Source organism: Chiloscyllium plagiosum, chromosome 12 (assembly GCF_004010195.1).
Source record: "Chiloscyllium plagiosum isolate BGI_BamShark_2017 chromosome 12, ASM401019v2, whole genome shotgun sequence".
NCBI classification, from domain to species: domain Eukaryota; kingdom Metazoa; phylum Chordata; class Chondrichthyes; order Orectolobiformes; family Hemiscylliidae; genus Chiloscyllium; species Chiloscyllium plagiosum.
In genome coordinates, this window is record NC_057721.1 from 61708719 (window position 1) to 61731903 (window position 23185).

The following is a 23185-nucleotide window of genomic DNA, read 5'->3' on the forward strand; positions in this document are numbered from 1 at the left end:
CACCACCAGACGCCTGGAGGAAGAACGCCTCATCTTCTGCCTCGGAACACTTCAACCCCAGGGCATCAATGTGGACTCCCACAGTTTCCTCATTTCCCCTTCCCCCACCTCACCCTAGTTCCAAACTTCTAGCTCAGCACTGTCCCCATGACATGTCCTACCTGCCTCTCTTCTTTTCCACCTACCACTCCACCCTCCCCCTGACCTATCACCTTCATCCCCTCCCCCACTCACCTATTATACTCTATGCTACTTTCTCCCTACCCCCACCTTCCTCTCATTTATCTCTCCACCCTTCAGGCTCTCTGCCTGTATCATTTGTTTAACCAGGATGGTTAGAGTTTTCAAGCCCTGGGCCCTGGAGGGGTTCTCCTGAGTTAATACGGGTATATATAATGGTCCCATTTCTCTGTTTGGGAGCTTTGCGCCAAGCATAGGTGTTCTGTATTCTGTGTTTTTTATTTGTTTTTTTTTTGCTTTTCTTTCTTTTTTTGGTATTGCTTTGAAAAGTGTTAGGGTTTTTTTTATTAGAAGGTCGGCTAATAGTTCGGAGACATTAGTTGTATTGTTTTTGTTTGTTTTCTTTGTTATTTATTGATTATATGTTTCAATAATTTTATATGTTTGTAAAGTTTAAAAAAAATTTGCGAATAAATATATTTACAAGAAAAAGAAGGCATACGGTCTGTTAGGTTTCATTGGTAGAGGGATTGGATTCCAGAGCTGTGATGTCATGCTACAACTGTACAAAATGCTAATACTCTCTCATTTGGAATATTGTATACAGTTCTGGTCACCCCATTACAGGAAGAATGTAGAAGCTTTGGAAAAGATGCAGAGGAGATTTATCAGGATATTACCTGGTCAGGAGGGAAGGTCTTATGAGGAAAAGCTGAGGGGTTTGGGTCTGTTCTCATTGGAAAGAAGGCTAAGAGGGGATTTAAAGAGACATGTAAGATGATCAGAGGATTAGATAGGGTAGACAGTCAGTCTTTTTCCTAGGATGATGACGTCAGCTTGCATGAGGGGGCATATCTGAAATCGAGGGATAATAGATTTAAGACAGATGTCAGAAGCAGGCTCTTTACTCAGAGCATGGTAATGGAGTGGAATGCCCTGACTGCCAATGTAGTTAACTCAGCCACATTAGAGAGATTTAAACAGTCCTTGGATAAACATAGGGATGATGATGGGATAGTGTAGGTGATTAGTGCACAGGTCGGTGCAACATCGAAGGCCAAAGGGCCTGCTCTGCGCTGTATTGTTCTATGTTCTGTGCGACCTATTGGATCATAACCTAGTTTAACATGGTTAAAAATCACACAACACCAGGTTATAGTCCAACAGGTTTAATTGGAAGCACTGACTTTCGAAGCGACGCTCCTTCAATCACCTGATGAAAGCTAGTGCTTCCAATTAAACCTGTTGGACTTTAACCTGGTGTTGTGTGATTTTTAACATTGTACACCCCAGTCCAACACCGGCATCTCCTAATCATAGTTCAACATGATTTATAACTTTGAGTAGAATAGCTCAGCTTCCGCTAAATCCATGTGCTCCACGCTCAACCGACGCACATCTGGCGGTGGGCGGGGCTCAAACACGAAAGGGGCGTGATTACAATTGGGGAACGCTCCAATAAAGAGCACGAGCGGCGAGGGGCTGGAGTCTTGTGGGGAAGACCAATAGAAAGCTAGGATATAGGAAAGGGCGGGCAGAGTGTGTGCAGTAACCTCCAATAGGGAACCGGGTGTCGGGGTGGTGACCAATGGGAAACGGAAGGGGGCGGGGACATATTGTAATTTCCATGGAGAGCCGGATGTCAGAGCAGTAACCAATGGGAAGAATTGACCTTTAGGGGCTGGAGCAGGGTGTAGCGGCAGTGACCAATAGGAAAAGGGAGGGGGTGGAGCTACTGTGGGTGAAGCGTAGCACCGTGTCGGCAGACGTTAGTCATGTCGCCGATGTAGTCGCCATGTTGATAACTCTGTGCTATGTTTACCTGTGGATTCGCCTGCAGAAATGCTATGCAATGATCATCTTTCGGGCTGTACGGCGCTTCCACCGCATGTCCAGCCTTACCTTCACCGCGCTGACCCCGGACAGCGAGAGCCGGCCTCACAGCCCTTCTACAGTTGTCCAGGAAAACGTCTGTGTCCGTCTGGCTGATAGGGCTTTCCTCCTGGCTGAGCCCCAAAAGGTGATCCGCGCACACATCCTTAATCCAAGATTATCACACTTTAATTTTAACTTTATCTTGATTAATACCAACTGGACCTCTGTTTAGTTGTTGAGTCTCTCACAATTCTTATGGTTCGTACTCTGATACTAAGCTCTTTTGAACTGTTAGAAACCTTTATAGTACAGTAATAAATTCCATCGTTATTCCTTTAATCAAGAGTATTGCACAAGAAAGTAATTGCATGACATTATGAAAAAAACCTTATTTTCGGACTCTGTAGTGCTCATTGCTATCGTTATGCCGAGTAAACGAGTGACAGTGTGATGCACAAGTGTCGAATTTGACCAAAGACGATGACTTATAGTTTATGAACACCTTGATTCTTGCTAACATCTCATTAATTCTTCGGATTTGTGTAAATGTGCTATATGCTGGCATGCGGAATCAGTGTACTTTATCTTGGGCAAACAGAAACTGTACTTGGCTTTCTAAACAATTTGGTTTGGATCCTGCTGAGTTTCGATGTAAGATATCCAAATTAACCATGTATTACTGCAGGGATGTGTGATCGTGGAATGACTGAATTCCTTATTAATTTCAACTGTAGATGAAGTTTAAATGGTTTAAATTTCAGACATTGAGGCTAAATAAATGTTTTCCAGTAATGTCACATTTGCCGTCTAAAACATTCTTTTGCTTAGCGTAATGTAACCCCATATTCAAGATAGGATGGGAAGGAAACTATAAATCTTTAACATCTGAAACAGTAAATTGCAAAACCCGGTTATTAAGGATGTTGTGGTAGATACTTAGAAAATCATAATTTGATTAGTCAGTCATCATTGTTTTTGAGAAAGTAAATTCTGTTTAACTGAGTTAGTAGACTTTTTTGAGAGAATAGCAAGCAAGGCATATAAAGGGGAATCTGTGGGTGTGTTATACATGGATTTCCAAAAGATGACACATCAAAAGATTCTGTACAAAATAAGACCTCATGATGTAAGAGATAACAAACAAGTGTCAATAAAGGATTCCTTAAGTGCCATGAAGCAGTGAGCAGGGATAAATGGGTCTCTTATTTTGGCTTTGCAAACTATTTGTGCCACATGAATCGGTGTTAAGACCATAACCATTTCAATGATTTAGATGTGGAAATCGAAAGTATGCTAGTTAATTTAGCTGATGACTCTAAGATGGGTAAGAAATTAAATTATTGAATTGGTAGCGACTCTGAGATACAAAGGCATCTGGATGTTCTGGTACATGAATCATAAAAAGTGGATTAATAGGTATACTGTGATTGTGATGGTAAATTGAATGCTGGCATTTATTACAGTGGGTCTGGAATATAAGAGTAAGGAAGTTTTATTGCAGCTGTGCATGGTCTTGGTGAGAGCACACCTGGCGTACCATGTATGATTCTTGTTGTCTTATTTCTAAAGGAGTCAAGAAGTCAAAGCTTTTCATCTTGTAATCACCAGAACAAGGCTGCACGAAACAGGCTTGATGCAAGAAAAGGGTCACCAGTTTATACAGCATGAAAGTAGGATGATGATTGATTAGGCCGGAGTCATTGTGGAGATGCAGCTGTTTACTGACGGTTATAGTTCTTCGACCAGACAACTAGACTCTGATCAGTGTGGTTCCATGAGAATGCAGCAAAGATTGATCGTCTCCATGACCCTTTTTATCCAATGACTAATGTGTACTGTATGGAAAAATTGCATTTCAATTATGATTTAAGGTTATCAGTTGGACCTGCACCCTGATGCAGTAGTATAGCTTCCTGCATATATATTAAAATTCATAGGACCCTGTTTAGGTAGGGAAACAGAATAAAGTCAATGATCATGTTAGGAAGAAGGGAAAGTGAACTGGAGTTGAGACTATAATCATGTCAGTTATAATAAAGGGTGAAATAAGAATATAACAATGTAAGAAACAGGAGCAGAAATAGACTGTTCAGCCGTCATGCCATTCAACAGGATGACGACTAATCTGGCCCAGGTCTTAATTCCTCTTTCATGTCAGCTTATCATAGCCATAAAAGCCCTGATATTTCAAACATCTGCCTACATCCTCTTTAAGTACTTTCAATGATCTAATCTCTGCAAATCTCTGCAACTCTGTGATAGAGGATTCCAGACATTGACTACCCTCTAGTAGAAGAAATTCCTTTGCAACTCAATTTTAAATGAGCGTTTTCTTACTCTGTCTGCTCATTTGAGATTTCCCTATTAATGGAAACACCTCAGCATCTATCCCATCAAGACCCTCAGAAGTTTGTATGTTTCAGTAAGATCATTCTCAATCTTTTAACCTCTGCTGAATAAAAGCCTAACCTGTTTAGCAGTTCTTGATGGTTCACTCCCTTTATCTCAATAATCAGCCTTGTGAATCTATGTTGAACAGCCTCCAATACCATTATATTTTTTAATTTAATTACAGTGACTAAACTGTGCAGAGTACTCCAAGTGTGACCTCAGTCGCACCCTGTACTGTTGTAACAAGACTTCTGTTTTTTTAAAGAACAAAATCCGAGCAATAAATGCCAAAATTCCATATACTTTCTTGATAATTTGCTGCACCTGTATTTCATGCACAAGAACACCCATCTCACTTTGTATTGCATCTTTTCAAGTCTGTTGCGCTCTCTCTCTCTCTCTCTCTCTCTCTCTCAACAATAGCATGCCTTTTTATTTTTCCTACCAAAGTGTGTGAGCTCTCACTTTCTTACATTAAACTCCATCTGCCAAATCTTTGCCCACTCATTCAATGTATGTATACCACCTTGTAACTTCCTTATGTCTTCATCACAACATGCCCTCTCATTTTTATATTGTCAGCAAATTTGAATACATTTTTGTCTGTCTCTGCCTCAAGGTCATTAACACAGATAGTAAATAATTAAGATCCTAAGACTGATCCTTGTGGTATTCTTAGTTATGTCTTTCCAACCTGATAAAACATCCATTAGTCTCCACTCTCTGGTTTACCAACCTGCTGGATCCTTTCAGGGCTCAGGTGAGTCTGTAATATTTCAACCAATGCCTCCACTATCTTTCCAGCCACTTTCTTTAAAACCCTTGGATGCAGACAATCATGTCTGCTTTCAGTTCCATTCATTTTCAAATATTTTGTCCATCATGTTAGAAATGATACATTTTTATAAGTATACAAGCCTATTTTCTCTGTGATTCTTTATCTTTAAAGAGCTGTCTACTGTGAGCCCACAACACTGATTTTTCAGATAAATATGCAAAGTAATTTTGAGATGTTGATAATCTGAATTGCATTGCAAGAGAGGTGGATGCTTCTTTACCATAATTAAATATGGCTCAACTGTGAATTTGGGAGGTTGATTTAATTTCAACAGATGTTCACTGGGTTTCCCTAGGGATTGGGCCGAAGGGCCTGTTTCCACACTGTAAGTAGTCTAATCTAATCTAAACAGAAGACATTGTAAATACGCATCAGATCAGTCGGCATCAATGGAGAGAAATGGAGGTAATATTTCAAGCTGTTGACCTTTTCCATCAGTTTTTTTTTGCACTAGTACAAACTATTCCATTTTACAATGTAACAATGATACCAAAATAGAATTTTAAAAAACTAACTACTAATCTATTCTACAAGCTACCAAAACATAAAATAGGATATCATACATTACTAACAATAAACAAAAGGAGAACAGAAAATAAATAAGTAAATAAATAACTAGATACATATTCAAAATAAATTTATATCAAGTCAGAACAAAACCCGTATTTATACGGGATTCCTCCTCCTGGGAGCCCCCAAACCAGCCAGAACCATCCCCCTCGGCTAAGCAAAGGTCCTGAACAATATGGCCGATACATTGACACAGATATAGTTCAAAAAGGGCTGCCATGTTCTATAGAATAATTCTGTTTTTTGGTGCACAATATATTCATAAGGAAGTCAAGGGGGATATATTCCATGACTATCCTATGCCGATTTGAAAGTCCTGGGGGACCTTCGGATACCCAATTCACTAAGATGTTTTTCCTCGCACAAAAGGAAAGGATAGTGAATAATTTCCTCCCATATGCATCCAAAGAAGGGAAATTTGGGGAGCTCAAAAGTAGATACACTGGGTCCAACCCGATCTCCGTACTCAAAGTCTTTGTCAAAACATTCGCTACTCTGTCCCAGTATCTGCAGATCTTATGGCATGTCCACAGACAATATGTGAGAGTACCAACTTCTATTTTGGATTTAGATCACATTGGAGATGCTCCTGCCTTAGACTGTGCAAGTTGCTCAGGTGCCATATGAGCCCTATCAAGTATCTTCAATTGAATAGCCTGAATTCTGTTACGGATAGAGATCTTTCTGGCATTCTCCCAGGCATCCTCCCGCATCTCCCGCATCTCTAAAGAGATTTCCATCCCTAATTCTTGACTCCAGGTTTTATATAACCTCTCCATCTCCTTCGACGCCTTATTACATAGTAAGTACTGACCAAGGGTGAACCCATCCGTTGAAGTACTCTCCTTTCCATGTCCGATTTATAAGGATTAATTATCAGTGTGGTTTTCTTTTGTATCAAGTCTCGCATTTGAAAATATTGAAAAAGGTCCTTGTTAGGCAGCCCAAACTTCTGACGCAGCTGTTTGAAGGACATCATGATCTCCCCATCGAACAGGTCTCCCAAACAGGAGATACCTCTGGACTCCCAAATTTTGAATATAGCCTGAGTCAGCCCTGGCTGGAATCCCAATGATCCCACTAAAGTGGTATAAGGGGAGGTTTTTTGTAAGTTACCCTCATCCTGTCGCCTTACGCTCCAAGCTCTGACTGTATTTAATACAATAGGATTTTTACAGTGATCTGTAATAACTCTCATCTTGTCCATAAATAGTAGATTGATGAGTGGACATTTTGAATGGGAAGCCTCAATATCTAACTAGATTGATTGTGGGTCACAAGAAACCCTATCAGCTATGTAAGATAATAAAGAGCTCAATTGGAACCTCCTGAAATCCGGAAAATCCAGCCCACCCCTTACTTGTGGAAGCTGCAGCTTTTCTAATTTAATAAGGGGCCGTCTATGTCTCCAAATAAAGGAGCCGAGACAACCATAAAGCTTACGCAGCGCCTGTCTCGGCAGCATCAAGGGGAGCATTCTCATAGGGTATAAAAGTCGAGGCAGAATATTCATCTTAACCAAAGCTTTTCTACCTAGCCAGGATATTGGGAGAACCTCCCAGTGTTGAAAGTCCTGTCTTATTTTCTCTAATAAGTGTGTATAATTGGCTTTATGTAACTGATCAAATGCCGGAGTAACAAAAATACCTAAGTAAAGGAAACCTCCCAGTGACCAGCGAGAAGGGAAACCGAATCCATCCGGAAAATTGGATATACTGGCAAGACCTCCCAGCGGCATGGCCTCTGATTTCATAAAATTACTTTTGTAACCTGAGAACATACCAAATAAGTTAACCACTTGAATTAAGCGGAGCACAGATGTCAATGGATCATTGAAGAAAAGGAGGACATTATCCATGTAGAGAGTGATTTTGTGCTTACCGGATCCAACCTCCGGAGCCATTATATTAAGGTCAGCTCGTATAGCTTCTGCCAGTGGCTCAATCACTTGCATAAATAATAATGGTGAGAGGGGGCATCCCTGACAACAACCTCTGCCAATGCTAAAGCTATCCGAACTTAAACCGTTGGTTATCACCGCTGGTTTGGGATAATTATATAATACTGTAATCCATTTAGTAAAGACCTCTCCAACACCAAACCGTTCTAGCATATAAAAGAGATATGGCCATTCTACCCGATTGAATGTCTTCTCTGCATCTAGGGAGACAGCTAATCCCAGTATTGCTCCCTGCTGACAGGCTTGTATCATATTTAAGACTCTTCCAATGTTATTAGATGATCTGCGACCCTTTATAAACCCCGTCTGGTCCTCTTTTATAATGAATGCTAAAACCCTCTCCAGTCTTAATGCCAATGTTTTTGAGGCAATTTTAAAATCCACATTCAGCAAGAATATAGATCTGTACGAAAGGCTCATCTGGAGCCTTTCCATTCTTAAAAGTGAGAGAAATATTTGCTTCTGTCAGAGAAGGCAGGAGGCAGCCCTGACTATGTGAAGAATTATACATATTTATAAGTGGCCCGACCAATTCCCCTATAAATTCTTTATAGAACTCAACCTGTCTGGTCTGGGTGCTTTGCCACTCTGGAGCTGCCTCACCACTTCCTGTACTTCTTGGGTTGCCAGGGGAGCATTCAAGAATGACGCTTGCTCTGAGGTTAGTCCCGGGAGGGCCAGATTTAAAAAAAAGACTCCTTCTTCCTCGTTCTATCCTCACAGTCCTGCGACTTATACAGTTTGAAATAGAACTAAAGGCTTCATTGATCATTTTATGATCACAAGTCAGGGTACCAGCACTCTCTCTAATAGATATAATGGCTTGGGGAGCCTTTTTCTTTCTGGCAAGGTATGCTAGATACCTGCCAGGCTTGTTGCCATATTAAAGTAATCTCTGCTTTGCAAATAATATCTCTCTTTTTGCTGTTAGAATAAGTACGGTATTCAAAGTTGCCCTAAGGGCTGTGATCCGCTGTAGTTTAGTAATGGAGGGCCGATCAACATAGGCTGTCTCAGCCGCTTTCAGGCGAGCCTTGAGCAGACTCTATTGCTCTCCCTTTTGTCTTTTCCGGGTCGCAGAATATGAAATGACCAAGCCTTGCGCATATGCCTTAGTAGTCTCCCACATCACTCACCGTGCCTGAGTTGATATCCCAGAATTTCTGCAAGAAATATTTTATGAACTTACTATCCTTGAATAGAAAAGGGCCCATACACCAATGTCAGGAACCTATCTCATCATCACTCATCTTAACCTGCATATATACTGCGGCATGGTCAGAAATAGTTATATTACTTATTTTACAAAACAGTATCGAGTTCAAAAGGGTCGAGAGGACAAAAAACATATTGATTCTGGTATGGCACTTGTGTGGATTAGAATAAAAAGTAAAATCTCTACCCTCAGGGTGAAGACTCCTCCACACATCTACCAGCCCCAACTCCCTATTCAGGTCCGCTAACTGTCTCGCTGTCAAAGATATGCCCGCAGAGCTCCTTGATATCCTGTCCGCCTCTGGGTCGATGATACAATTAAAATCTCCCCCTGTAATTGTGTGGCGTACCCCGAGGGCCATCAACTTGGAGAACACTTCCATTACAAATTTAAAAGGGTATGCTGGGGGGGAGCAATAAAGATTCAAAATCCCGTATTCCTCTCCATATATTAGGCTTTAATATATGCCATCCAGACTCTCCTTTTATCTGGCTTAGCATTTGGAAGAAAAGATTCTTCTGAATAAGAATGGCCACTGCCCTACTTTTTGAGCTGAAAGATGAAAAGAACACTTGGCCAAATCCACCCTGTTGCAGCTTTGAGTGCTCCACATCAAGTGGATGTGTCTCCTGTAGAAAGGCTACGTCAAACCTTTCTCTTTTAAGACTTGATAATATCTTTTTCCTTTTGATTGGTGAGTGGATCCCCTTGACATTCCAGTTTCACCACCTAAATGAATGACTAGCCATGATCGTCCAAGCAAGTCCGAGACCCCCGAGGAGGAAGAACCCTACCCAAAAGACATTGAATAAAAAACAAAAACGATTCACATATAAAAACTATCTTTTAAAAAAAATAAATCAAAACAACTAAGAACTACTTCTAAAAACAAATAACATAAAACATATTTGAAAGGAGACTTTCCCCCTTGTTCACAGTAGGCACTGCAACCTTCCAATAATCCCGCCATAACATCTCCCAGCTAGAGCCATGCCCTCGGCCCAGGCATTACAAAGTAGAGTAAATAAATTCTAATATCTTATAAAACAGGAGTTAAAAGTGGGCAATCCATCCATCCCCCCCACACTATCACTTTGGACTCAGATAAGAGTCCAAAGAAAGGATAAGGAATGAGGCCCCACCACCAAAAGAAAGATGGAGAAAAGAAAGGAGGAAGAAGAAATAAAATGGGTGGGGGTGGGGGCAGAATAAAGCCATTATCCATACAGTTCAAGTCCCGCAGTCTGTTTGAGAGTATCCAATAATTCTTTTACTTTTTCCAGTGATCCGAAGTTATGTACAGATCCTCCATGACTGAAGCACAGCGTTGCCGGATATTGCATAGAAAATTTAAGTCCCTCAGATGCTTCTTCGCCTCATCAAATGCTTTCCTTTTGCAAGCCATAGCCGGAGAAAAGTCCTGGAACAACATTATTTTGGAGCCCTTGTATATCATGGCATGGGGATCCTTCCCCAAGACTCTGGAGGCTTCATGTAACATTTGTTTTTCCCTGTAATGTTGAAGTCGAACTAGGACTGGGTGGGGGCGCTGGTCTGATCCGAGCCTGTGCTCAGCAACCCGGTGGGCCTGCTCAACCTGCACCCTGCCCAACTATGACTCCAGTTTCAGCAGCTGTGGGAGCCATTGCTCCAGAAAATCAACAAATTGGCCTTCCTCCTCCTGTTTGGGAAGACCCAGCAACCAAATATTTTTCCTCTAAGGTCCGGACTCGACGTTCCAGAGCCCGGACCTGACCCATGTGTGACTTGGCAGTGGTCTCGGAGGCTGCGGCCTGTTGCTCTGCCCCCCTCCCCGACATGCTGCCAGACTTTCTCGATCTCTTGGTCATGCTTCTGCTACATGACCGAGATTAACTCCCACCTGGACTGTGTCTCTTCGCTGGATGCATTGATCTTCTCTCGGAGCTTAACGAACTCCGAGATCAGGTTCTCCTCTGTTGCTAAGTCCCCTGGGGTGGCCGAGGACATCTCTGTTGCTGCAGTGGGGCGGGAGGGGTCCCTGCCTGTTGCGAACTGCGAGAGCCTTTGCCTTTGGTCATTTTAAAAAACATCAAATTGCTAAAGTTTGATGCAGAATGACCAAGGCTGCTGGGCAAAAACTATTTTAAACAATTTAGCAGGTGAGGTGAGGGTGGGTACCCCACTTTGCCTGAGTCTTAGGCAGAGTTCTGCAGACTCCGACCCACTGCCATTTTGGATCTGCTGTGCTTATTTTTGAATATTTGTCCAATTCCCATATTGAAATTAATTTTTTTTCCCATAAATATACTTTATTCATAGAAAATATCTTTACGTATATACATAGTCACCAACACAGTTTGGTTCTGCCAAGTAGCATATCAAGGAAACAATAACATTGGAGATTGACTGTATCTGACAAAATAAAGACATCTCTTACGCAGACAAGACTATATTTACATGCATTTGAAGCGCCAGGAGGGTCCAATAACAGAATGGACCCCGATTTAAATGGGCAGAAAGACCTCAGACCATGGTCTTTCCCCATTGTGACTTGACAGCAGCTGCCCCAAGCTTTAGTGCGTTCCTCAGCACGTAGTTCTGGTCCTTGGAATGCTAGTCTGCAACACTTGGTCGAGGTCAACTCATTGTTGTGGAAATTAACAAGTTTCTGGCAGATCAAAGAGTGCCTTTCACTAAGTTGATGGTCCTTCAGGTACGTCATGTTTGTCTCAATGAGTCCGAGGATACAGAATTCTTTGTCATGGAGCTGCTCAGGGCGAACATCGACGAAAACTACTGCATCTTTCTCCAGACTTCCTTTGCAAAGGCATATTCCAAAAGGGAATGTGTGACAGTCTCAAACCTCTTTTTGTCATTTACATAGATGCGAGCATAAGAGGTGCAGTTAGTAAGTTTGCAGATGACACCAAAATTGGAGGTGTAGTGGACAGCGAAGAGGGTTACCGCCGATTACAACAGGATCTGGACCAGATGGGTCAATGTGCTGAGAAATGGCAGATGGAGTTTAATTCAGAGAAATGCGAGGTGCTGCATTTTGGGAAAGCAAATCTTAGCAGGACTTATATACTCGGGGAGTGTTGCTGAACAAAGAGATTTTGGAGTGCAGGTTCATAGCTCCTTGAAAGTGGAGTTGCAGGTAGATAGGATAGTGAAGAAGATGTTTGGTATGCTTTCCTTTATTGGTCAGAGTGTTGAGTACAGGAGTTGGGAGGTCAAGTTGCGGCTGTATAGGACATTGGTTTGACCGCTGTTGGAATATTGTGTGCAATTCTGGTCTCCTTCCTTTCGGAAAGATGTTGTGAAACTTGAAAGGGTTCAGAAAAGGTTTACAAGGATGTTGCAAGGGTTGGAGGATCTGAGCTATAAGGAGAGGCTGAACAGGCTGGGGCTGTTTTCCCTGGAGCATCAGAGGCTGAGGGGTGACCTTATAGAGGTTTACAAAATTATGAGGGGCATGGATAGGATAAATAGACAAAGTTTTTCCCTGGGGTCGGGAAACCTATGCCCTCTAGTTCCCAGAACTAGAGGGCATAGGTTTAGGGTGAGAGAGGAAAGATATAAAAGAGATCTAAGGGGCAACTTTTTCACGCAGAGGGTGGTACATGTATGGAATCTGCTGCCAGAGGATGTGGTGGAGGCTGGTACAATTCCAACATTTAAAAGGCATTTGGATGGGTATATGAATAGAAAGGGTTTGGAGGGATATGGGCCGGGTGCTGGCAGGTGGACTAGATTGGGTTGGGATATCTGGTCAGCATGGAAGGGTTGGACTGAAGGGTCTGTTTCCATGCTAGACATCTCTATGACTCTATGTCTCTCTTCCCCCCCCACCAGCCAAGCGATGTCTTGGTGCTTGTTGGAAAGTTCTGGTGATGAGGTATTCCACCAAATGACTTTGACAGTCTACTCAGGGAACAGGATCCATCCTCTCCTTTTCTCGCAGGGACTTGAGGACGCTACGTCTTGACCACTTTCTGATGAACTTATGGTCGAAGGTGTTTTCCTTTGCAAATCCACAAAATACGAGCGATAATGAACGGTCCAACTATTTGAAGTGATCCGAGGTAACGAGGGCAGTCCCATCCTTCGCAGCTCTGGAGACAGATGGAGCCTTAGTACATGGTGACAATTGGTGTTTGTGTACTGAGGGTCTATACAGAGCTTGATGCAGCTGCACACAAAGGTGGCCATCAGGATGAGGGCAGCATTGGGTATGTTCTTCCTTTCCTTCTCCAGAGTTTTGTACATTGAGTCCCTTGCCAAGTTGGTTCATTGTAGACCTCCAGATGAAGTGGAAGATGGCTTGGTGATGGCAACTGTGTAGTTTTGTAGAATGGTCCAGACTTGCGCCATTTACAATAACTGAGAGAGTGCCGCACACCTGAGACCAGATCTTTACCTGCAATGAGAGTGGTGCTCCCAAAAGATCATTCTGCTTCACCTTGTCAATGTGCTCCTCCTAAGATTTTGTGCATGCCCTGGCCCCTCCGAACCATATTCCTAGCACCTTCAGGTAATCTGTCCAGACGGTGAAGGGAATAAAGGATTGGTCGGCCCAGTTCTCAAAGAACATGGGCTTGCTCTTGCCCTGATTGACCTTGGCTGCCGAGGCCAGTTTGAACCAGTGACAGATGCTCATGAATCTGTGCACTGGCAGCAGATTTGAGTAGAAGAAGGCAACATCGTCCATGTGCAGTGTGGCTTTGATCTGCAGGCCTCTACTGTCTGGATAGTCACCTCTCTCAGGCTCTCATCCTTCCTGATGGACTCAGCAACAGGCTCTATACACCACACAAACAAGACAGGAGAGAGTGGGCAGCCCTACCTGACTCCTGATCTGATTGGGAAGCTTTCTGATTCCCACTCATTGATTGAGACTGCATTCATGATGTTGATATCGAGCATTCGGACTCCGTTGCAAATTCTGTCCCCAAAGTCCATTTTGGAGACCATGTCCCACATGTACGTGTGTGATATCCCTTCAAAGGCCTTCTCCTGGTTCAGGCTGACGAGGCAGATTTCTATCTCCCTTTTCTGCATGTGGGCGATTGTATCCCTGAGGACCCGTAAAGTTCTCAGAGATTGTCCTGCCGGTACAGCACAGGTTTGGTTGGGCTGAATCATTGATTCTAGAGCAGACCTGATTTGGTTGACGATAACCTTAGACAGGATTTTGTAGTCTGCATTCAATAAAGTAGACAAAGCTGAAAATGCTCAGCATTTAAAGTAGCATTTGTGGTGTGTTTCTCAGGAAAATGATTTTCTCAGTACTCCACTTCTAAATGATAAGACCTGAAATTAGCCATGAAACATCTAATTGTTGAAAACAAATTCTCGTAAAGTTCCACTCATTATTCTGTTGATATTCTGTTATTAAAGGTTTCATGCCATGATGGTAGTCACTCTACATCTGCGCCAGAAGTCCCATCTGGAGGTGTGTCATAACATATCAAAACAGAATGATGAAAATAACTGATCCTGTATTGCTGAATTGACAACCAGTAGAAGCAGTCTTGTTTTCTCTCTGGGGGAGTTACATAATCCTAAAACAAAGCCTAATAACATAAATAGGCCTCAAGGTTTCAAGAGGAGTCACAAATACAATCTTGGTATTTTATTGAATCTTGACGATAGTCTTTACATTGCTGTATGATTAATGGAACAATCAGACCCATATACAACACAACAACTGTGGCCAAGTCAATATTTCACAATAATATAAATGACTTCTGTACATAATGAAATTGAGCATGAAACGTCGGATTGATTTTGCTTCTTGATGGCCTTTTCTACAAGTAACAAAATGCTTGTAATTTCTTGGAGAGAAGAAGAGAGAGTAAAGTTACACAATAATGTGCTGTATATTTGAGTTCAGTGTGAGACAAGGAATAAATACATAATAGCATTTGTACTTAATTTAATTTTGTAACATAATGAAGTTAGTGAACTAAAAAAATCACATTTAATTTTTCAAACGTGTCAAGATTGAAGTAACATAGGAGCCTAGTGTGCTTATGACAGACCTGATTGCAAAGGCGAAACAACCCTTCCCCAGTGTTGTTATGAAGCACTCTGTAGAAGTCTCAACAGTCTTTGCCGAGCTGTGAAGTATCATCACTGACTAATCTACGCAGTACACCAAATGGTGGGCCAATTTCAAAGAATAACCCAGGGAAATTGGTTGAAAAGACTGTGTTTTGCGTGGTACAGAGTTATAATGGACAAATGGGGCAGCGATGTGAATGCCGTCGAGCTCTTCATTGTTAGAAGAACTTGCAGTTTTGGAGAACATCCAGGAAATTGTAAAAGGTAAAAATATATTTGAACATGCTTAGAATTTCCTAATTGAAAAATAATCCAATATACATTTTGTAATGCATATTACTTGGTTAACAGGGTCTGACCTACTCTTGCACTGGAAAGAGGTAATTGCATGCCTGAAGCCTGACCACTGATGTGCTGCAACCTGGTTTGGGGAGAAGTGTGGAATTAAGGCACTCATCCAGATGATTGTGACTGACGAGAGTATATTTTTTTTGCTACTCTGTGCTTTCATTCTAAGAAAAAAACGTAAACATTGTTGAATACAGTGTAATTTGTTTTACAGGTTAACAGCTGAAAAACCACCAATGCCTTGTGCACCAAGAATCTCCAGTGGAATTAAGAGCCAGCCTCAAGCCTGTAGTAAATGTGGTCAACATAGTGGTGAACTTTATGGAAATACTGGCTCTGAGCAACCACCAGTTTCAGAATCTGCTGGCGGAATTCAATGCAAGATATATGAATTTACACCAAAATGATGTATGCTGGCTAAGACTGGTTTGCAATGCATTGACTTTGATTTGCTGGAACAACGAATAATCAGTTTCAGGACTGTGCAGTGGGATCTGGTAGATTTATCTTTTTTCTCCCCCGAGACTTTGGAGTGCTGCAAGATTCTCTTCAAGAAACTGAGGTTGTTTGGTCATGAGAAAAGCTCATTGAGTTGTGCTCATGCTTTTGAGGCAAACTTTGACTGTAATTTGATCCTTTGGTCAGTTTTCACAGTTTCCCTTATATTGCAGTTGAAAAGAAATTGGAGTGGCATGCGAATTGGACCATTACACTTCAAGATTAAGAAGTGTTTTCCAGTTCCTTCCAAGAATAAATGACACCATTGTTTGAGAATACAACTTTTGACTGGAGCTGCAAATGAAATTGACCTGACACAATAAAGAGAAGGTTGCTTTAGCAGTTTGGGTGCTTTAGCATTTTGTAAATGCCCTTTGGAGTGGTTCAGAGATTGCATTAATTAGCAGCACATACTTTAAGAAAAAAGAAGCACTAATCAATCTGTAGCACTTTAACTGATGTTTGCGAGCCCTCAATATCTTCAAGGCAATCTTCACTTGTTGGCAACAAAGTTGTCATTGTAAATGAAGTTTCCAGTGATGCAGAACTGAATTACTAAACAGACAGTGCATGACAAAAGTGCAAAAAAATGTTTTATACTGTTGCATCTGCTCCATGCAAAACCAGCAATGAGTAAAATGATATGAATGTTTCAAAAGTGTGTAATACATATCAGAAAATAAATCAATTGCAGTGGACTTGGTGCTTAATTATAATTTGACTTACTATGCATGCCTTATCACATTTGTGATTTGATTTATTATTGTCATATGTACTGAGATACAGTAAAGTATTATTTTGTGTGCTATCCAGACAAATCATACCTTACAGAGAGGAAATGAGGACTGCAGATGCTGGAGAGTCAGAGTTGAAAAGTATGGCACTGGAAAAGCACAGCATGTCAGGCAGCATCCGAGGAGTAGGAGTATCGATGTTTCAGGCATAAGCCCTTCATCATGAATCATACCTTACTTAAGTACATTAGAATATGATGTTACAGCTACAGAGAAGGTGCAGAGAAAGATCACCTCCAATATATTCGAGGTGTTTTTCAGACTGGAGGCCTGTGACCAGTGGAGTGCCACAAGGATCGATGCTGGGTCCACTACTTTTTGTCATTTATATAAATGGTTTGAATGTGAGCATAAGAGGTATAATTAGTAAGCTTGCAGATGACACCAAAATTGGAAGTGTAGTGGACAGCGAAGAAGGTTACCTCAGATTACAATGGGATCTTGATCAGATGGACCAATGGGATGAGAAGTAGCAGATGGAGTTTAATTCAGATAAATGCAAAGTGTTGCATTTTGGGAAAGCAAATCTTAGCGGGACTTATACACTTAATGGTAACATCCTAGGGAGTGTTGCTGAACAAAGAGAACTTGGAGTGCAGGTTCATAGCTCCTTGATAGTAGAGTCGCAGGTAGATAGGATAGTGAAGAAGGCGTTTGGTATATTTTCTTTATTGGTCAGAGTATTGAATACAGGAGTTGGGATGTCATGTTGTGGCTGTACAGGGCATTGGTTAGGCCACTTTTGGAATATTGTGTGCAATTCTGATCTCCTTCCTATCAGAAGGATGTTGTGAAACTTGAAAGGGTTCAGGAAAGGATGTTGTTACAAGGATGTTGCCAGGGTTGTAGGATTTGAGTTATAGGACGAGGTTGAATATGCTGGGGTTGTTTTTCCCCAGTGTCAGATGCTGAGGGGTGACCTTATCGAGGTTTATAAAATCATGAGAGGCATGAATAGGATAACTAGATGAGGTCTTTTCCCTGGTGTGGGGGAGTCCAGAACTAGAGGTTTAGGGTGAGAAGGGAATGATATAAAAGAGACCTAAGGGGCAACCTTTTCATGCAGAAGGTGGTACATGTATGGAATGAGCTGCCAGGGGATGTGCTGGAGGCTAGTACAGTTGCAACATTTAAAAGGCATCTGGATGGGTATATGAATTGGAAGGGTTTGAAGTGATATGGGCTGGGGGCTGGCAAGTGGGACTAGATTGGGTTAGTCTATCTGGTTCGCATGGACGAGTTGGACCGAAGGGTCTGTTTCCGTGCTGTACATCTCTATGACTCTGTTTCACTAATTCAGCAATGCTCGCAGTTTCCTTTTAAAAACTTGACTGCTTGCCACTCTGCTGTTTCAGAAAGCCTCTCTCTGGCAGTTTGTGAACCTATCTTTAGCATGTATCAGTGAGAAACTAAGATAGTACTAAATATAAAAGAGTGATCTCGTTTGTGTAAAATTTGTCATAAAAATCTTGGAATGGTAAAATGCACTTGCTATATATACAGAATCTTGGTAATTTTACCAAATGCTTTTAGTAGATCTTTGCTGATTTAAAAATCTGAAATTTAATTTTTGGGTTTCTCACATATTTAGTGTTACTTTGAGTGTGGAATGTATTGAAGACTACAGTAATTGCCAAGAATCACCATTGTTTAAACAACTGTCATAATCATTTGAAAGATATACAAATTTGGGTTGGGTTATTTGCCACAATTATTTGGGTTGACCAAGTAGATTAGTTGGAATTTGAAAAATTTGTTTCATGGAACTAGTAAGTAATACACTGGACATTACCGGGAGTGAGGAGTATATCTGAACAGTTATGCAATATTTATTCATCAGTTCAACTGTATTTCTGTGTTATGGGGATGGAAGATAAGTCTTTGCTCATGAAGTTACGTACAAAAATATTTTAAAAGGACAGTTTTAATATTCAGAAAAAGCAAGCTAAAGTTATAATTAGTGGCCCAATTTGCTATATTACAAAGTGACTACATTTCAAAAATACTTTTGGTATTAAGTGCTTTGGGATGTTTTCTGATTGATTGTTTGCAAGTTAATGAAAATGAATTAATTTTTAAAGGTTTTTTTTTGTAGTTGTAATTTGTAATTAATTGAAATTAATAAATAATTAATCCAGTTAGGTAAATGAACAAAGCAAATCTGTAGAAATCTTTTGTATAATCTTGTAAATAAGTCTAATTTTTTTCTAATGTGAGCAAAGCCATTTGATAACTTTTTTTTGCATCCTACAAGTAACATTTGAAGATTCTGTTTCCCCAGGAATGTCTTAGCTCATTGAATTCCCTTTCAGCCTGATAACTGGATTGTTGGAGGTAGAATTCTCCCCATGGAAACTGTTTCTTCTGAGAAGTAAATAAGTTTGCTGGACAAAACCATAAATTGTAACTTTCAAAGACCCTGTGAATTTTTTTCTAAATTAGGAGCTGAAATTTCCTTCTTGGGGCTTGAATGCCTGCATGGTGTGTTCCAGACAACTCCCTGGTATTTTTAAAGGAATGACCAATCTGAAAATATTTTACACATTCAGATTTTGGGACCTGTTTTGAGACAGATGGTTTGAATCTAATTGAACTTCACACTAATTGCAGTATAATTGAAAGCAGTGCTTATTTTCCTGAAGGCATTGTCTCTCGACTTGAAGTGCAGTTTTACAAGTTTTGTTTAATTTCATCCAAGTAACCGTTATCATGTGTTAATGCTGCAGGCTTCCCAACTCTGGCCAAACCCAGTTCTATTATTACTTAGTATACTTCTTTTTTTAATTCTTCCATAAAATGTGGGCATTGCTGGCTAGGCCGCATTTATTTCCTATTCTTAGGTGCCGCCTTAGCTGCTCCAGTCCATTGGTATTGGTAGACTCACAATGCCATTAGGAGGCAATTCCAGAATATTCATCCAGTGACCCTGAAAGAAAGTCAATATATTTTCATGTGTGAATGACTTGGATGAGAACTTGTAAGTGGTTTTGTTCCTGCATTTCTGCAGCCCTTGCCCTTCTAGATGGTAGCTGTGTGGGACTGCAGTTAACCCCTGTTTCCATTAAGAGTGAAAATCGTGAATGACCTTTTTTCTTTGACTAACCCACTGTTGTTCTGATCATTTGTCCAGTCCCTACCTCGCTATGCTGAGGTTACCTATATCAGTATAAACCTTATTTAAAATTGAAGTTCTTTTTTAGTATATTGGTAAATGGGATTAGTAGTTTGGTCAGCATTGCTATGATGGGCCAGAGGGCCTTTTCCTGTGCTGTATGATACTATAGTTTAGATACAGCAACCTTGCTTTTCTGAGAGATTGTAATGCTATTCTTAAAAAGATCAGAAGAGGTCATAAGGAATAGGAGGAGCCCATTTGAGCCTGCTTTGGCATGGCTAACCTGATTGTGGTTTTAATTCCATTTTCCTGTTACCTGCCCACAATAACCCTTTACTGTCTTTGGATCAAAAAATTAATTTTAACTGTTGAATATATTCAGTGATCCAATCTATACTGCTGTCTGGGGAAGAGAATTCCAAACAATGTTCCTTCTGCCCCTTGGAGGGTCTGCAAATGCAGACTACTTTATCCTCCATCTACCAAATCTGTGCCCACTCACTGAATGTATCTACAAGCCCATGAGGTGGTTTTTATTTTGATGTGTTTCAGCACTAATAGTTTATGTTGCGTGGGTATTATGAAAATTTGAGATTCGGTTCCTACTTTTATACCAATGAAATTTTCAAATTAACAAATTCCTTAAAATTTTATTTGACAACATAAACTTTATGATTTTATTCAATTCTCTTGCCAGAGCTGGTGTCTGTTAGTGGACTATTGACTTATGCTATGGTCCAACTCTGGGAGAATGTACCAATCAAAGGCAGGAATTTGCACATTGGATAATAGATAATCAATATGAAAGCAGAATCCAAGATGGGCAGTTCAGAAAGTTGAACAGATTATTAGTTATTAAGCTGGGGAAGGGTGGGGTTTGGGGTCTTTTAGTGATGGAGATATGGAAAACTTTATGGATTTTTTCTAGAGTATAGCCAAATGAAGCATGGATGCCAGTGGGAAGAAACTGAAGGAAAATGTAAATAAAGTCAGAGTCAAGTGAAAAGTGTTTTTGGGGAAGGGTTTTCATTTGGAGGAGGTTATAATACTGGCTGGCTGCTGGTGAGTTGGAAGAGCAAAAGCCATGGGTTTAAAATATGGACAAAAATTTTAAATTCAAAATATTAGCTTTCTGGCAGTAAATTAGGCTGGTGAAAATGGGGAACATGAATAGAGATTAGTGGATAGCACATGAGCAGCAAAGTCATGGGTGGGACTATGGAATAAAATAGGTGGAAGATGAAATGCTAATGACAGAATTATGGAGTACAATCTTGAAGTTTTGAATGTATGAGAGTTTTTGGAGTCAGTGGGTAATTTTGTGTTGTTAAGAAAGTGAATTTGGAAATTCCAAACAGGAATGAATAGGATGTTAGCATTATGAGTAATCTGTAGCCTGACAGAATGGCTGGAATCTGGTGGAACAGTTGGATCAGTAGCTTCTGCGATCCCAATGTCCAGGTGGTGTAGGTTCTCGGACAAGTAGACAAAAAGTAAAGAGAGATAGCGGCGAGGAAGAATTAAGTACCATTAGTACATGCCTGTTAGTAATGCCAAAGGGTAGTACACAAATGAAGAAACGGCAAATACTGTGATTGGATTTAAAACAATTAATCCAAGCAGAAAAAAGTTCATCAGAGAGAAGGACGTTGGAGCTGGTGACCATGTCAAAAGCTACAGATTGACATAATTTGTGACTTTGGTTAGGGCAATTTTAATGCTGTGGAGCATGTGGGAATTAGTTTGAAAGGTGGAAAGAAGGCTTAATGTTCCATTTCAGTGTGTTTTGTTTTATAAGCTGACCATTTAGCTGGACTGGGACAGTTTAAGAAGGCTTGCTACAACCATCTCAATAACAATTGTGGATGAGCAATAATTGCCAGTGACACCTGCCTCACATGAAAGAATTAAAAATAACTTCAATTATAGAGCCATAGAATTATACAGCATGGAAATTGAACCTTTGGTCCAACTTGTCAATGCGACCAGATATCCTAAACTGTTCTAGGGCCATTTGCCAACATTTGGCTCATGTCCCTTGAAATCCTTCCTATTCATGTACCCACCCAGATGTTGTAATTGTACCCACCTCCACCACTTCCCCTGGCAGCTCATTCCATACACGCACCACACTCTGTGTGATAAAATTGCCTCTCAGCTCCCTTTTAAATCTTTCCCCTTTCACTTTAATTCTATGCCATCTAGTTCTCCCCTACTCTGAGAAGACAACTTTGGCTATTCACCCTATTTATGCCTTTTATGATTTTATAAACCTCTATAAGCTTACCCCTCAGCCCCGATGCTCCAGGATTAAAAAAAGACCCCAGCAAATTCGGCCTCTCCCTGTAGCTTAAGCCGTCCGATCCTGACAACATCCTTGTAAATCTTTTCTGCACTCTTTCAAGATTAACACCATCTTTCTTATAGCAGGGAGACCAGAATTGAATGCAGTCTTCCATAAGTGGCTTAATCAATGTCCTGTACAGCTGTGACATCACATCCCAACTCTTATACTCAGTGCACCAACCAATGAAGGCAAGCGTGCCCAAATGCCGACTTCACCACCCTGTCTACCTGTGACTCCAATTTCAAGGAACTATGCTCCTACACCACCAGGCCCCTTTTGCTTGGCAGCACTCCAGGACCCTTCCATTAAGTGTATAAGGCCTGCCTTGATTTGCCTTGCCAAAATGCAGCATCTCACATATATTTAAATTAAACTCCATCTCGGCCTATTAACCAATATGATAAAGATTCTGTTGTACTCTGAGATAATCAACTGTCCTACACCACCTATTTTGGTGTCATCTGCAAACTTACTAACCATGCTTCCTACATTCACATTCAAATTCTTTTATATAAGATACAAAAAGCAGTAGTCCCAGCACTAAGCCTTGCAGGACACCATTGGTCATAGGCCTCCAGTCTGAGAAACAACCCTTCATCATCACCACCTTTTGTTTGTTACCTTCAAGCCAATTTTGTATCCAGTTGGCTAGCTCCCCCAGATCCCACATGATCTAACCTTGCTAACTAGCCTATCACGTAGAATTTTGCTGAGCAATTTTCTGAAGTCCATATATAGACAATGTATACTGCTCTGCCTTCATCAGTCTTCTTTGTCACCTCTTCAAAAAACTCAATCAAATTAGTAAGACATGATTTCCCATGCACAAAGCTGTGTTGACCATCCCTAATCAGTCCTTGCCTTTTCAAATGCACATACATTTTGACTCTCAGAATCCTCTCCAACGACTTACGCACCACTGATGTAAGGTTCACCGATCTGTAGTCCCCTGGCTTTTCCTTACCACCTTATTCTTAATTTTTCTTACATTAGCACATCAACTTA

General features: G+C 40.9%; 1 protein-coding gene across 2 annotated transcripts in view; it reads left to right on the plus strand.

Annotated features, from left to right (window-relative positions):
* The first annotated feature begins 1663 nt into the window (after positions 1 to 1663).
* The window catches only part of hlcs (holocarboxylase synthetase (biotin-(proprionyl-CoA-carboxylase (ATP-hydrolysing)) ligase)), a 162478-nt gene continuing 140956 nt past the window's right edge, over positions 1664 to 23185 (plus strand). The window contains exons 1-2 of one of the 2 annotated variants that reach the window (XM_043701231.1): positions 2077 to 2200; positions 15641 to 15834. In XM_043701231.1, the coding sequence (XP_043557166.1) occupies positions 15748 to 15834 (87 nt within the window). In that variant the 5' untranslated portion in view covers positions 2077 to 2200; positions 15641 to 15747. Of the gene's footprint in view, positions 2201 to 15640; positions 15835 to 23185 lie in introns of both variants that reach the window. The other variant, XM_043701230.1, reaches the window with a different exon arrangement.